A 15,864-nucleotide genomic window follows, 5' to 3' on the forward strand; every position below is an offset into this window, starting at 1 on the left:
TCCTAGGAACGTTTTCACAATATTAGAAAGCATGAAAAAAATATGAGATGGACTGTTTTTTGTTTTGTTTTAACGCTTTGATTTTACAGTTTAATAAAAGGCAATGTCGGTTTCAGATAATTATATTCATATGAAGGTTGAAACAGAACGCCGATCAAGCCCTCCCATTAAATGTGAATCCGAAACTATTCTAGACATTTTCCAATTGGTTTGATAAGTTCTCAACATAGTGTTTTTTTGGGTATATATTAAATGTGAAGTGTGATACATTTGTAAAAGATATATTAAAAATGGCTCCGACTCACAAGACAAATACTAATACTCCCTAAACCATTCATTGTTATTGAAAACAGTGGTTGTTTATTTATGCACATGCGACAAAATGTCCGGGCATATTACTTTATTCCTGTCCGTTTGTCCATTCGACCGTCCGTCCGAATTAGGATACATTGTTTGTTCGGCTATATCCCCACATCGTTGTCAATATAATGGAATTTGATGCGACTGTCACATAAACATAGTGAGAGGTTTAGGTAGCTATAAAACCAGGTTTAATCCACAGTTTTCTACATAAGAAAATGTCTGTACCGAGTCAGGAATATGCCAGTTATTATCCATTCGTTTGATGCATTTGAGCTTTTGGAACTACTATTTGATTTAGAACTTTCTTTTTTTAATTTTTATCATATTATGTAGGGTGTTCATACTCGTAACGAAGGTGTGCTTTTTATTTCTTTTGAATATTCTGAAGTTCATACTCGTAACGAAGGTGTGCTTTTTATTTCTTTTGAATATTCTGAAGTTCATACTCGTAACGAAGGTGTGCGTTTTATTTCTTTTGAATATTCTGAAGTTCATACTCGTAACGAAGGTGTGCTTTTTATTTCTTTTGAATATTTTTAAGAAAAAAAAAGTAAAATCACAAAAATACTGAACTCCGTGGAAAATTCAATCGGAAAGTCCCTAATCACATGGCAAAATCTAATGACAAAACACATCAAACGAATGGAAAACAACTGTCATATTCCTGACATTATATGAAAATGACAGGTCTTTGGACTCATTTTGTTGGTACTAGTTACATAAAAAGATCATGGTTTGATTGGCTGTCTCCCCCTAACTCCTTCAGTTTCGGAATACCTGCTTTAATATGTGTTGGATGTTCATACAAATAATGGAGGTGTGCATGATTATCCCGATTATCGAACATATAAATGATTAAGTGATGATTATCGAACATATACAGATATACAAGATTGTTCCTCACTGTGCACAATACATGTAGTTTTGACTACATGAAAACTGGAATAATATTTAGAAATTATATCGACAATCAACAAAAGTACTACGAAATATATATATACTTCTTCAGACAGGATTTTCCCCATTCAATTTTTAAAAATCTAAGCTGATTCGAATTTTTTAACTTTTAATTCACACGAGAAAATTTGTTAAGGTAGATGAAAGTCAAGACGTTCGGTGATAATATCCGGTGATGTACTGTTCATTTCATCTCCTTATAATACTCATATGAAAACAAATCGTAAAGGGCTTACTTTTTTATTCCATACGAATTAATAATTCTACAATTCAAAGTACATTTGTAAAATGAATACCCACGTATAAAAGTGCTGACGCGGTATACTTTTTTTTAAAACATACTGCAATTCTACATATACTGTTAACAATTTTCTTTACTAGTCTGGCATTCTAGTTAAAAGAGCGTGCATTTTTTTAACAGAAATCCAGGGATGTAATCCCGTCAGCATTTTTATATTATGTTACATCTAAATTAAATCATATAATATCATTTTTAGTCATACAATACACAAAATATATAAGAAGATGTGGAATGAGTGTCGATGAGTCAACTGTCTACCCAATTCTTAATTTATATGTAAACCATTATAGGTCAAAATACGACCTTCAACAGGAAGCCTTGGCTCACACCGAACAGCAAGCTATAAAGGGCCTCAAAATTGACTAGTTTAAAACCATTCGAACAGAAAAAAACAATGGTCTCATCTATATAAAAAACGTGAAATGAGAAACACTTATGGACCACATCAACGAAATACAACCACTGAACATCAAAACACGGAAGAAGAACAACGAGTAACTCGCCTACACTAACATATAAGACATGTGAGAAATATAAAGAACATATAGAATTCAAATCACAAACATTAAAACATAACAGAATGTCCAACCGGACATTGAAAAGTAACATCATACATGTAAGTAAATGAATGAATGTCTGATGTATAAATACACGTCGTATAGCCATGCAAATTCATACTAGAAAAATCAGTCATATTCGGGAATAACTTACGTTTGAAGCAGATAATACGACATTGGTGGTAAACCATAATCTACGACGTGAAAAAATGTCCTTATTTAAAGTCATAAGAAACCTCAAATTAAAATAAATTGTGCATATGTTTTTTATAACTAAATAGATACTTCTCATTATACAACATATGTACATATACTTTTTTTTGAGGAAAATTCTTTAATTTGTCCACATTTAGAAAAAGTTTACTTATTTTTTATTGCTTCCTTCCAGAAAGCAATTCGCCGACATATTTTCCGTATGCATAGTGACCTAAGCGTAATCCTCCTCGTAAAAATCCGGTGATCGCAATACGCATGGATCTGTCATTAAAATAAACAATTATCTGATTGTACATGTTAAACACGTGCTCAATACTCATGTTTTTTGTTATTTGTTTACTATAAGGTGACAATCGGTAAACTTTGGCTTCAAAACACGGCATTTAATGAGCAGCCATCATAACAGACAGAAAGAAAAAAATTGACGATTAAACGATATATTTGCGTAAAAAAAGATAAATTCGTGCACAGAGGACTAAGTTTATGATATATACATGCATTGGTTCAAGAATTGGATAAACATTATATTTCACCACTCACTCGTTTCATATGACTTTAAGACATACATTCATCTTATAGATCAACCAATTCTTGATGGTGTTTATTAAATGAACAAAGTGTAATTTTAAATCTTTCCTCCTTATAACTCTGTTAGATCAGTTTCTAAGTAAGGAGCACACTCCTGTTTATGAAGTCTGTATAGTCTGAAAATACACAAGCATAACGTATCAATTAAGATATGTAAAAACCATACAATGGAACAGAGGGTAGTATTCTTTAATTCAAGTTCACTGGTATATATGCGATATAAGTACTGCCTAAAAACAGGTTATTCAGTGGTAAGAAATTATCAGTATATCTGAAAGTAAAATTTATAATTTCGTTAGCTGCTTTTTCTTTTTTGTCTTTTACAATGATCTGTTAAATCTGCTTCATACGATTGCAAAATCAAATCGGCAACATGGGATTGTACAATTAGTACCCATATTGCAAAAAAGAATGTCTTTGAAATATCAATCCCCAAAACTAAACAAATATATTGTCGATCAAAATTTCTAGCATTTTAAAAATATCATCTGCAGTGTATTTTGTTGATACAGTCAGTGGGTACCCATACACAAAGTGAATCTGAAAAGATTTCAATCACAAAGGTTATTATTCTCAATATGTCCTATTTGAAATTAACTGTATTGTAGATTGATGTTTTTTTAAATCATTCTTTATACAGGTGGTATATCTTCGTTTTTTAGATAATGCAAATTGAATGATTTTACTATCTTTCTTTGCTGTTTAACAAATTACAATACGACTGTTTTGAAATGAACTTTTAACATGATTGTATAAAAATGTGTCCTCACTTGACATTTTTTTAACGTACAAATGCAACAATAAGGAAGTTTTAAAAAAGTTACAATATGAGTTTGCACTTATTGTATGGATATATTCTAAATTATTTTGTTGTTGTTTCCTCAAAAAATAATGTAGTGTGTATAATTGTCACGAAAACGACGAAAGCTAATGAATACTTTTTTTGTATGTCGTTAATTTAAAAATATATTTTGCATCTATTTTTGCATGTATATTGAATGTGTGTGTAAGAGTTAATAACTCATTAATTTATCTAAATCAAATTTTGATATCGTAACATCACCGTGTCAAAAATCAAAGAACTGTCAACGACTTGATTGGTGTTTTAATCAATGGTTCGTCTTAATATAAAGTAAAAAACTAGGTAAACAGTGAATTGAGTTGTATAATTATAAATGAATACAATGGCCATCCCTGCTCGAAAAATGTAGTCATAACATAGACGGTATCAATTTATCTGCACCAGATGCCCATTTTGAAATTAATTGTTTCTTAAGTGATGCTTGAGAAAAATATCCAAAACTTATTAAAAAATAGTTAAGGAACCTATAAATACAAAAAAAGGCAAAAGGTATAACCCAATCCAGTCAAATACCAATTTTTAAAATTTATTTTTACAATGATATGAAAATGACACATTGCTTCTGATTGATTTGGACCAGGAGTATTTACTCATATCGATTAATAGTACATTGTAAGTCTGTGGTTGGATATACAATACACTATGTACTAACACCAATATTAGTAAGTTGCTAGTTGAAATATGTGAAAAAATAAGGAAAAAAATAACTCAACTAAAGTTCAGAGAATATGAAAAGAAATTAAGTCAATGTATCTGAAAAACCGACGACATATAGTAATTTATTTCTATGTCATTTTGGTATCTAGATAAGAGTTGTCTCATTGTCTATTATACCACATCTTATTGTTTATAAAACCATTATAACAAGGGTTGAATAAAAATAATTGAATATAATCACGATTATTAACTTTTATCACATATAATACTAAATCTCTATCTAGAGACAATATAATATAAATACAATATGTGGTCTATACGTCTATTAGACAGAAACAATACGATACACTAAAGACAAAAGGTAACTTTACATTTATTTTAATTCTAATGAAGCTACAATTAAAACATACAATCTGGCGCAAATATTAAATTGTATTCCTGGTATCTATGATGAGTTTCTTTGTTCCTATTGGTGAAAAACATAAATTTGAGGAAGTATCAAAGTATTTGTTTCGTTATTAACAAATGCTCTATTGTCTTTAGGATTATATTCTGCTTAAACGTTGGCTTCCGCATTAGTAAAATTATTCAATGATCGGTTTTTATAAAGCTACGCTTTTTTGTACATCAAGTTGAGTGGACGCTTGATTAGAACATTGTTTAAATTAGATTTGCGATTTAACATTATATCAACAGTTATTCTTTTCTTATCGTAGGTACCGCCTTTGGAATATGAAATGTCTTTACGTGGTAGTCCTGTTCAGCGTACTAACTGAAATTCATGGAAATGGTAAGTGAATGGATATACAAACTTTATATGTTTTATACATGCATGACTGCTATAACACAGAAAGTTTGCATGTTTATATAGTTATCAAAGGTACCAGGATTATAATTTAGTACGCCAGACGCGCGTTTCGTCTACATAGGACTCATTAGTGACGCTCATATCAAAATATTTGTAAAGAAACAAGTACAAATATTATTTTAACTGGATTTACTGCTTATTCTTAGTTGCTTATACATACGTCACGTAAATTTCACATGTGATTCACCTCAATCAAGCTTGTACATGAAACTCACTTTAACATATTCCCGTGATGTTATAAAAAAATATGGTATTTTTCATGATTTTGATTGAATCTGAAGTTTGTTATTTGAATCTTTAATTAAAAAATTCAAATGAACTTCATGTAAAAAAAAATACAGAATTTATGAAGTTTTCTATCTTTATTTTCGTTGTGGAGACATCGTGCGCAGCCAAGAAACAACAAAATAATTTAACAGAAGCTTTATTATAACTTTTGACATAATCTTACCTATTATAAAGTTGTTTAATGCGTGCGCACATACTTTTTCAATCTTTATTATACTGAAAATTTGATGAAAAATAAGGAAAAACCCTAACTTTTACAAAACATGCAAATTATGTCATGATTTGTGACCATGGTAACTTGTTCAATGTCAAATTTGTTTTGTCTTTCTGAAAACAATGTACCTTAGTCAAGTTTTCGGTAATTTAAGAATATGTATGATAACTTTTGAATTTGCCGTAATTTTTTAGCCAAATAAGGGCCGTAATGCCCCTTATCCTTTACGTGAGTTTTACATGAGATGCATGTAAAACCCACATGCACTGATTTCACGTGAGTTTCACGTGTAAGTTCGTTTGATGTGAAACTCACTGGATTTTGATTTCACGTGAAATTGATTGAAGAAGCAATTGCAATGAATAGGATTGGAAAACATGTTGTTGGGGAAAAAATCTCCATTGTCTTACTGTGCATTATATTGTATTGTCAGTTTTTATTTTAAAGTTTGTCAAAAATATGGAAACAGCAAAAAAAAGTTTAAGTGCCTTTACCAAAAATACCATCAAGAAAAAAGCTGTATTGAAATTATAAAGATGATAATACCTAACGGTGAGTATATTACAAATAGTTGTTTATGATTATACGCATTTGTATCAGAGTGAGCTATATATACATATATAAGTATGTATTAAAGAGTAATAAAGTTTAAAGTGACGCATTGGAAAGTTTTGCCGTTTATTGTAATATTTGCGAAAATTTAAACATATACCGAAAATTTCAGCATTTGTTATCAGTGAATCAAACAGCAAGCTAGACATATAGATTTATTTTAGTTGACCTTTTTATAATTTTAAGTGCAGAGGCGCTGATGAAAATTGTGCAGACAAACCCGCTCGTCGGCGTACGAAATTATAAACATTGTCTCTTTGATGCGTTTTTTATATCGTCATAAAAAGTCGATGAAATGTCATGATAACCGGTTTTTTTAAATGTGTATTACTGATAAAAAGAACCTTCCTTTTTTAATTTTAACTCTTAACTGATTTTTATAATTAATTTGAAACATTTAAAAGCGTGACGAGTGAGTCAATGTTTCATCATCATTTGTTTTCCATTCGGAAGAGCCGTCAATTGTCTTTGATTCTGTAGATGATAAAGTTGGTTCCCCTCAAACAAATAGAACACACCTATGTTTCTGGCTGTTATTTTGTGATCTAAATATTACACGTGATATTATTCAAAATACAATAATCGAGAAAAATGTTATATAAAAGGCTACATGTTGATGGTTTAATTTCTACAAATTGTTACTTCGATGGAGAGTTGTTTTATTGGCACTCATTACACATCTTCTTATATATAAGTATGAAATTTTTAACCTCATAATTTATTTGAATACAATTTTCATTTATGTATGATTGTCTTATATTCAGCCCGTCGTGAGAATTCAACAGACGAATGTTTGTTGGAGCAGTGTAACGCAAGTACTGAAATTAGAAGCTGTGCAAAAGAAAAAGACCTCTGCAGAAAATCATTAGCTTCTTGTATAGGTGAGTCAACACATAACCATTCTTCAATTTTTATTTTTATGTGAGGAAATTAAGTTAAAGACGGTACCAAATGTACTCTCGATTTGAAAGACCCTTACCTAATGAAAAACGATATTTTCATTTTAAAGTCATTAATGTTTTGTTTCAACCGTAGATGAACCATTTATTGATAGACATTGTACAACTCTATTTCGTACCACCACAGAAAGATGACAGCTCATGGTAGTAGGCATTTTGGCGTTCAGTTAATTTTCTGTTATTGGTTCTGTTCATCTTTCATTTTTCACACTTTTAAATGAAAACATATGTCGAAACCACTTCAGACATGACACCTTTTTATATGAAATGAGTTAATACCAGCTCTATGTAGACGAATAAACAAGCATATAACTGATTTAACAACTTTGCAATGGCTTTAATTGTGAGGCGCTCTTTTTTCTTATCACCACAGCTGTAATATTGTATAAGGAGTAACTGCATTGTTATATAAAACATCATTTGATTTAAAAACAATGGAGGAACTGAAGATGAGGAAATATTGAATAGACACCGTTTTCTTGCTCCTCTGTATCCTGAGACGTGTTGGAGAAAAAAACACTTTTAATATATTTTGTAATTTTGCATTTTATCATTAAGAAGTAATACCAATTTGTATTGCAGAAAGTTTGCACAAAGAGAGGGCAGAAAAAAGAGGCAAAAAGGGTCGCGTAGAACTAACAAAGGATGGAAGAAACAATGATCAAAATCGGAACAAAGATAAAAAGAAGAGTAATATAATGAAAACATTTGAACATAGTCTCGGGTTATCTATTTATTTTATAGGACAAAAACGATATCTTATTTATAATAGCGTTAGGGCTCACAAACTGAGAATAACACCTTATAGATTGAATGCGTTCGAACTTTTTTATATAGATTTCCCATTTGAAACCCATTTCTTTGTTTTTCTACCCTGGGTGAAGTTGGATTCATTCCTTAGAAAATTCTTATAACGCTTGGTTGATATTTATGTAATAACGTTAGCAACACAACGGGTGTCACATGTGGAGCAGGATTCGATTTCCCTTTCTGGAGCACGTGAAATTACCTCAGCTGTGGTTGGGTTCGTGTTGCTCAGACCTTAGTTCTTATATGGTGCGTTTTGTGTTATATCGTTTGTTTATAGGTATTTTTCTCTTTTTTTAGTGATGGCGTTGTCTGTTTATTTTCGACATATGAGTTTGAAGATCATTCTGGTATTTTTTGTCCCTCTTTTTTAAGCAATATCGTATTTTTTGCACGGAAACAGACTGATATGCTTCAGTTGCAATAACCACACTAATGTTCTCTTTTTCTCAAATGTAACCTTCGTATAAGACTTATCATTGCATGTGTACTTGATACCCTATATAGAGCAGGCTCTGAAAACCGTTCTAGAGCACATGTGATCACCAATATTAATTTGACGAGATTTGTGTTGCTAAAGTTTTAGGTGTCAATGTTTTATATTGACTAGTTTTTCGGTTACTTTTTTTATAAACGTCTTGTTTTTAAGCCCAGAGTATATGATTAGTTTAACCTGAGTCTGTTTTAATATATGTGTAGTGTACTGTGTAATAAATATCTGATTTAATTGTAAAATGGGTTTTAGGTTAATCAATTAAAATTTCTGTCTTTGAAATGTATCATATTGGTCCGCTTTGAAGTACAAAATTTTTTAATCAAAATAATTCTATCATGTCATGATCATTCTGACGTGATTAGACACTATGTAAACATTTTACATATCAATCACGCTTTTAGAAAAAAATATTGACAAATTACATAAAAGAGTTAAAAAAAATATAAGCAGTTCATTTATTAATTATCGTAAAACCAAGCTTATTGTTATTTTTCCTGTGTTTTCCCTATGTTTATTCTTTTTGTTCGTTATCCCCCAATGAAAATACTCTTAGGCAATGCAAACATTCTGAAATATGAAATCTATAAGTGTATTGGAGGCTAAATAAAACCAACAGATAATTCTTCCAAATTTTAGAAGTTTTCTCCCCTTTGCATTACATTGTTTCTAGTTGCACTGATTTTGCACAGTCATGCTGTTGAAGTTATTTTGTTTGCTTTGATTTACTGCTTAAGTAATAAATCTATATCATAAGTGTAGAATTAACAAGTATTTTTTCTTCTTCAAAATTACATAACTTGCATACATATATATACAATCATACATATATACATACATTTAGTATGACGTCCATTATCACTGAACTAGTATACATGTTTGTTTAAGGGCCAGTTGAGGCCCACCTCCGGGTGCTTGAGTTTCTCGCGACATTAAAGACCCATTGGTGGCCTTCGGCTATTTTCTGCTCTATGGTCGGGTTGTTGTCTATTTGTCACATTCCCCATTTCCATTCCCAACTTGGACGTGGCGAGCGTCTAGCGTATTTAATTTTTAACCTGGTACATTTTGTTGGCTATTATTCGTTTGTTTCGCTGTCCTATATTTTCTCCCATTTATTTGTATTGTAGTCCTGTCATGTGATGTTGTCATTTTAATGTTATAATTAACATTGCCATTAAAGCGGGAAGTTTTTTTTTTTCTTAAAATGCCCTGTACCAAGTCATGAAAATGGCCATTGTTACACTATAGTTCGTTTCTGTGTGTGTTACATTTTAATGTTGTGTTTATGTTGTGTCGAAGTTGTCTTATATTTGATGCGTTTCCCTCAGTTTTAGTTTGTAACGCGTATTTGTTTTTTCTATCGATTTATGAATTTCGCGGTATACTGCTGTTGCCTTTATTTATACATACATATTTATATATGTTATTTGTGAATAGTGTATATCTTTTTCAGAAATTTTCAAACTTGGAGCAATAGTTGGTATCTCAGTTGGAATAACAGGCACACTCATACTATTTCTGATTATACTGGTTATTATTGTCATATGCAGACGAAGGTAAATTAAATTTAGTTTGTAACACTATATCTAAAAATACCTTTAATTAAACTCATTAATATATGAACCATGATTAAATTGTGTTCGCCATAGCTGTATTTTATCGTCAGTGACCATCGAATAAAAAACCCACCTCAATGGCGACTTAAAAATTCCATAAAGATTTGACGTACGCTATTCCTTTAATAGTAAGTCGTAATATTTCGACGTTTTGTAAACAAGTTTATTCATAGGTATTACCATAATAATCAAAATTCAGGCTAACACAGAGGTGATAACATTTCAGTTTTTATGTAGTTTGTTGTAGGAATTCATAGTTATTACCATATTCACCAAAATTCAGGCTAACCCACAGGTAATAAAACATCAGTTTTTATGTAGTTTGTTGTAGACTGTTGTATATGTTTGCCACCTAACCCACAGGTAATAAAACATCAGTTTTTATGTAGTTTGTTGTAGACTATTGTATATGTTTGCCATTTTGTTGTTGTAGACTGTTGTATATGTTTGCCATTTTGTTGTTGTAGACTGTTGTATATGTTTGCCATTTTGTTGTTGTAGACTGTTGTATATGTTTGCCATTTTGCTGTTGTAGACTGTTGTATTTGTTTGCCATTTTGTTGTTGTAGACTGTTGTATATGTTTGCCATTTTTTTGTTGTTAGTCTCTCGTCAACGTTTTATGTTTTGTTTGCTATTTTCTGTCTCTGGTTTGTTCTTTTAAATACTCGTTCTCTTAGTCACAATGTACGATTTTTTTTTATACAATTGATATGCGACTGTCATACATGCTGTTTCCATTTTGTTAACCCTCGGCTATTGATATATGACTCAATTTCTATTTGGAATGTGTATTTAATATTATGTTCTGCTATACTGTATGTACTTGAAATTTTGTTGACAAATTTGGTCAATGTAACACATTATACAATTTTGGAGGTTCATCTTGCAATAAAATCATGTCCAACACGCTATTTTCTACAAGAATAATGCCTGTACCAAGTCAGGAATATAATATTTGTTGTCCAGTCGTTCTGTTTAATTTTGTTAATATAGTTTGGCGTCGATTTCGTCAGTTTTCTTTTTAAGTCTGGTGTGCCATAGTAAATTCGTTGAAGGTGTGCGTTGTTATTCTGCGGCTTACATGTTTTAATTTACTCCTATATTATTTCTTCATGTTTTCCTCTGTGCTGAATTTCTGCTGTATTCTTGTCACAAAGCTTGCTTACTTTGCTTAATCATTTTGCTCTTGGTGGATAATAGGCCACTAACGACATTTCTCCACCTTGTCCTTCTAGGCTCTCCAGATCATGCCACTTGTACCCTTCTTTCTCCATCTAGACTGCAACGTTCCTTCTCCAGGTGTATCTTGGTCTGCACCTGACACGCTTTCCTTGTGGTTCCACTGTTATGCTTGCCCTGTAATGTTGTTCTTTGGCTTCCTCATTGTGTTCCCTATCCATTCTCACATTCTCTTTTTTAGCTCTTCATCAAATAAGGATTGGTTGGTCTTTTCCAGCAGATCTTGGTTTGATATCTTCGCAGGCCAACTGATGTTCAGGATGCGCCTGAGACAGTTGTTAAAGAAGACTTGCAGTTTCTGAAGCAGTTTTATTTTGTTTTCCAAGTCATAGCTCAATAAAGAGTATGGTTTTTACATTTGAATTGAAGAAGCAAATTTTGGTCTTGAGAGTGATGTTTCTTGCTTTCCAACTGGATCCTATCATATTAAATGCAACTCTTGCTTTACCAATTCTGATTTTTACATCTTTATCTGAACAGCCGCGATTATCCACTACGCTTCCAAGGTATGGAAAGGATTCCACTTCTAATGCTTGGGTGTTAACCATCAGACTTTCTAGGCACCTTGTGTTTGACTTTAACACTTTGGTATAATTGTGGTTAATGGAAAGGCCTGTTTTGCTGCTCTTTTTTTTAACCTGTGGTAGTTTGACCTGCATTTGTTGGTAGTTTTAGGACAGCAAGGCAATGTCATTGGCAAATTCTTGGTCATCCAGCTGGGTGAACATGGTCCATCGGATACCATTGCTTCTACCGTCTTATCCGAGTTGTTATATAGAAGGCCTCTGTTAGTTGACCTTCATGTATAATCTTGCTCTGCATTCCTGAATAGCTGCTTCCGATGATGGTTACACATTTCTCGGTAATGCCATAGCGCCTCATTAACTGCCACAACACACCTCTATCTAAGCTGTTAAAGGATTTGGAAAAGTCGACAAAAACAAAATAGAGTGATGAATCGACCTCTTGTGATTGTTGCGTAATATTGCTATTTGGTCTGAACATGATCTGTTTTGTTTGAATCCAGCTTGGTTGTCGCGAAGCTTTTTATCTAATGCATGTTTGAGTTGGTTTAACATTACTCTATTCAAAACTTTCCCTGGAACAAAGAGTTGTCATTTTATTGATATTTTTAGCATTGCAGTTTAAGTTACTGGTGGTTTGGCTAGCAATAAAAGCAGGTTCAACACTCCATTTTTCATTAAAATGTTATGTACCAAGTCAGGAATATGACAGATGTTAACAACAGTCCGTTTCTATGTATATGGGCGTTTGCGTTTGTTGTAGTGCAGTGTTTCTGATGTTTTCCTCTTATAATTGCTTAGTTTTCCTCGGTTTTAATTTGTTACAGGGATTTGTTTTGCCTAAATCAAGCTATTACTATTCAACATCGATATACTACTGTTGCCCTTTTTTTTTAACATTCACCTTTTTAGTTCATCTTTGAGTTTAATATTTTGGTTTTTAACTTGTTTGCATTGCATGTTTCGTAATAAATTATGCCGACGTTTTAAATAAGGCTTTATGGAATCAAATCTAAATTTGACCACATAAAAATGTATGCCGTCGTAGTCAGATACCAATTTTGTAGTTATGTAATTTATATCTGTTTTTTAATCCCAGTTATTACATAATATGTTTAACAGATCAAAGAAAAAGAAAAGAAAGCAACAGAAAAGACTACAATCTCTCGACAAAAGACTTGAGATGGCAAATCTGGAAAGTAGTCCATCCAGTACAAACAAAGGACTATACAATATTCGTAATACTGACAAATCTGTTAATACTTACGAGGCGCAAACAAGATGTAGTGTTGCAGAGGGTGATGAGAATGTTTACTACGAAATTGATGAAGATAAAATCGACTCTTTGACCGATATAGAGGGAGTTCACCAGAAGCAAATAAAAGAAGTAAGGGATAAAGGTTCTTATTATAGTGACCAGACAGGATGTGAAACGCAATTAGGGTATGACAATATACATTTTTTTCCTTGTATTGTATTGTTATACGTTATGTTTTGTCGGGGTCTTACACCTGGTTATGCTGTGGAAGGGTGTTTGTTGATATATAGTTGCTCACATCTCATTGGGTAAATGATGAATATTTGTCTCATTGCAATTAGACCACATCATTTTATCTATATTCGTATTTTGTGTTTTGCAATATTGATAAATAATTCATTTTCATAATAATAAAAAAAAAACGTGTTTGAAATGAATGGTTACGATTTTTAAAGATAAAAAAGGTAATAAAAAATGAATGGGATCTTTCAAACAACTGATATCCTTTTTATTTAAAATTCATTGTTTTGCCGTCTTTATACTGTTTTCATTAGTCACAAGTTTTCGCTAGCTTGAGGCAAAACCAGTAAAGAAAATATCCGCCTTTATATTAAATCTATTTATGAATACATTTATATGTATTGCTTTGATACAATATTCATAAATAATATGACATAAAAACGTTCGTTATTCGAAATTTCAAAGAATATTTTAGCGGCTTAATTTTTAAAGTAGAAATAAAATATCCGTCAAAAATCATGTGGACAGTAAGGTTTCAAATAAGTTTCACGACATTCAGTTAGCTTCTTGTTCTCAACCGTTCGTTTGCTTTCTCTGTTAGATACCTGTCAAAATGTTAAAAGCTAATGACATTTGTTCCCTGCTCACAATTATTACATATATGTTTTACAGATCAAAGAAAAATAGAGAAGAACTTACAAGATTTCAGTCCGTTGACCAAAGGTTTGAGATGGCAAATCTTGAAAGAGTTCCATCCAATTCAAACAAGGAAGGACACCCTATTCGATCTGCCAACACCGTCGAGGCACAAGGCGGGTACTTTGTTCTCGATCCATCCGTAACGAAATATGATAAAGACTTGCGTAACCGGGAATTACCAGAGGTTAAAAAACTTTAGTGTTGCTCAGGGTGACGGAAATATTTACAATGAAATTGCTGAATATAAAATTAAATTCTCGACAGATATGAAAGTAAAACACCAGAAGCAAATGGAAGATGTTAGAGATATAGTTATTAACCTATTACATTGTAATCAAATCAACCATGAAACGTAATAAGGATTTGACAATACAACTTACCATTTGAGGTAGACGATTAAAGATTCTAGGGAAAAATAGTACAAACACAACTATATATAAGTGATTATATGTATCATAAACATTGTTTACTTTACCATTTTGTCTATGTTTTGAACTTTTTATCCTCAGTGCTGTACACCTTTGTACTGTTTTCCCTTTCGAACTTTTATATCTGGGCGTCACTGGTAAGTCTTGTGTGGACGGCGCGATTCTGGTATATTGAATTTTAAACCTGATGCCTTCTGTTAGCTATTATTCATGTGTTTCTTTGTCTAATATGTTCTCCTATTCATTTGTATTGTATTCCTGTAATATTATGTTGTCATTTTAATGTTATATTTCACATTGCCTTTAAAGTGCGAGGTTTGGCATGCCACAAAACCGTCTTCAACCCACCATTTTTGTCTTTAAAAATGTCCTGTACCAAGTCAGGAATATGGCCATTGTTATATTTTAGTTCGTTTCTGTGTGTGTTACATTTTAACGTTGTGTTTCCGTTGTGTCGTTTGTTTTCTCTTTTGTTTGAGTGTGAATTCACATTACTATAAGACGTGTCACGGTACTTTTCTATCCCAAATTCGTGTATTTGGTTTTGATGTTATATTTGTTATTCTCATCGGATTTTGTCTAATACTTAGTCTGTTTCTGTGTATGTTACATTTTTATGTTGTGTCGTTGTTATCAACTTATATTTTAAGCATTTCCCTCAGTTTAAGTTTGTTACCCCGATTTTGTTTTTTGTCGATTGATTTACGAGTTTTGAACAGCGGTATACTACTGTTGCCTCTATTTAGTCTGAAATTCTTTGACATGGCTTGCTATAATGAAAACCAAGAGCCGTTCACAATAGATTTGTTTACGAAGAAGAATATACTTAAAAGTTGTTTTGTTTTGTGGAATCATCATTAGTTCTATTTTTGTCACGCAAAACTATTAAAAATTATTTTCCTATTATTTATTTTAGACTTGTTAATTATGCCCAATAAAACCTGTATCAAATGCATAATATGACAGCTATTTTCCTTCCGTTTGATGCGTTTGAGATTTTAATTTTGTCATTTGTCAAAGGACTTATTGATATAGAAAACGCCTAGTAATAATTTATCACACGTTAAGCATGAAGAAGAAATTAGAGAGAGAAAACAGAAAAAAACCAATTTC

The 15,864-nt window shown here is 31.8% G+C and overlaps 1 protein-coding gene across 1 annotated transcript; it reads left to right on the forward strand.

The window, feature by feature from the left end:
* The first annotated feature begins 5,138 nt into the window (after nt 1-5,138).
* LOC143046643 (uncharacterized) lies at nt 5,139-15,661 on the forward strand. Its single transcript, XM_076219769.1, has 7 exons — nt 5,139-5,291; nt 6,319-6,423; nt 7,248-7,364; nt 8,025-8,132; nt 10,199-10,301; nt 13,249-13,569; nt 14,297-15,661. Exons 1-7 carry the CDS (start codon nt 5,234-5,236, stop codon nt 14,520-14,522), a joined length of 1,038 nt encoding a protein of 345 aa, XP_076075884.1. The 5' UTR covers nt 5,139-5,233; the 3' UTR covers nt 14,523-15,661.
* The last annotated feature ends 203 nt before the right edge of the window (nt 15,662-15,864 follow it).

Source organism: Mytilus galloprovincialis, chromosome 9 (genome assembly GCF_965363235.1).
Source record: "Mytilus galloprovincialis chromosome 9, xbMytGall1.hap1.1, whole genome shotgun sequence".
Lineage (NCBI taxonomy): Eukaryota > Metazoa > Mollusca > Bivalvia > Mytilida > Mytilidae > Mytilus > Mytilus galloprovincialis.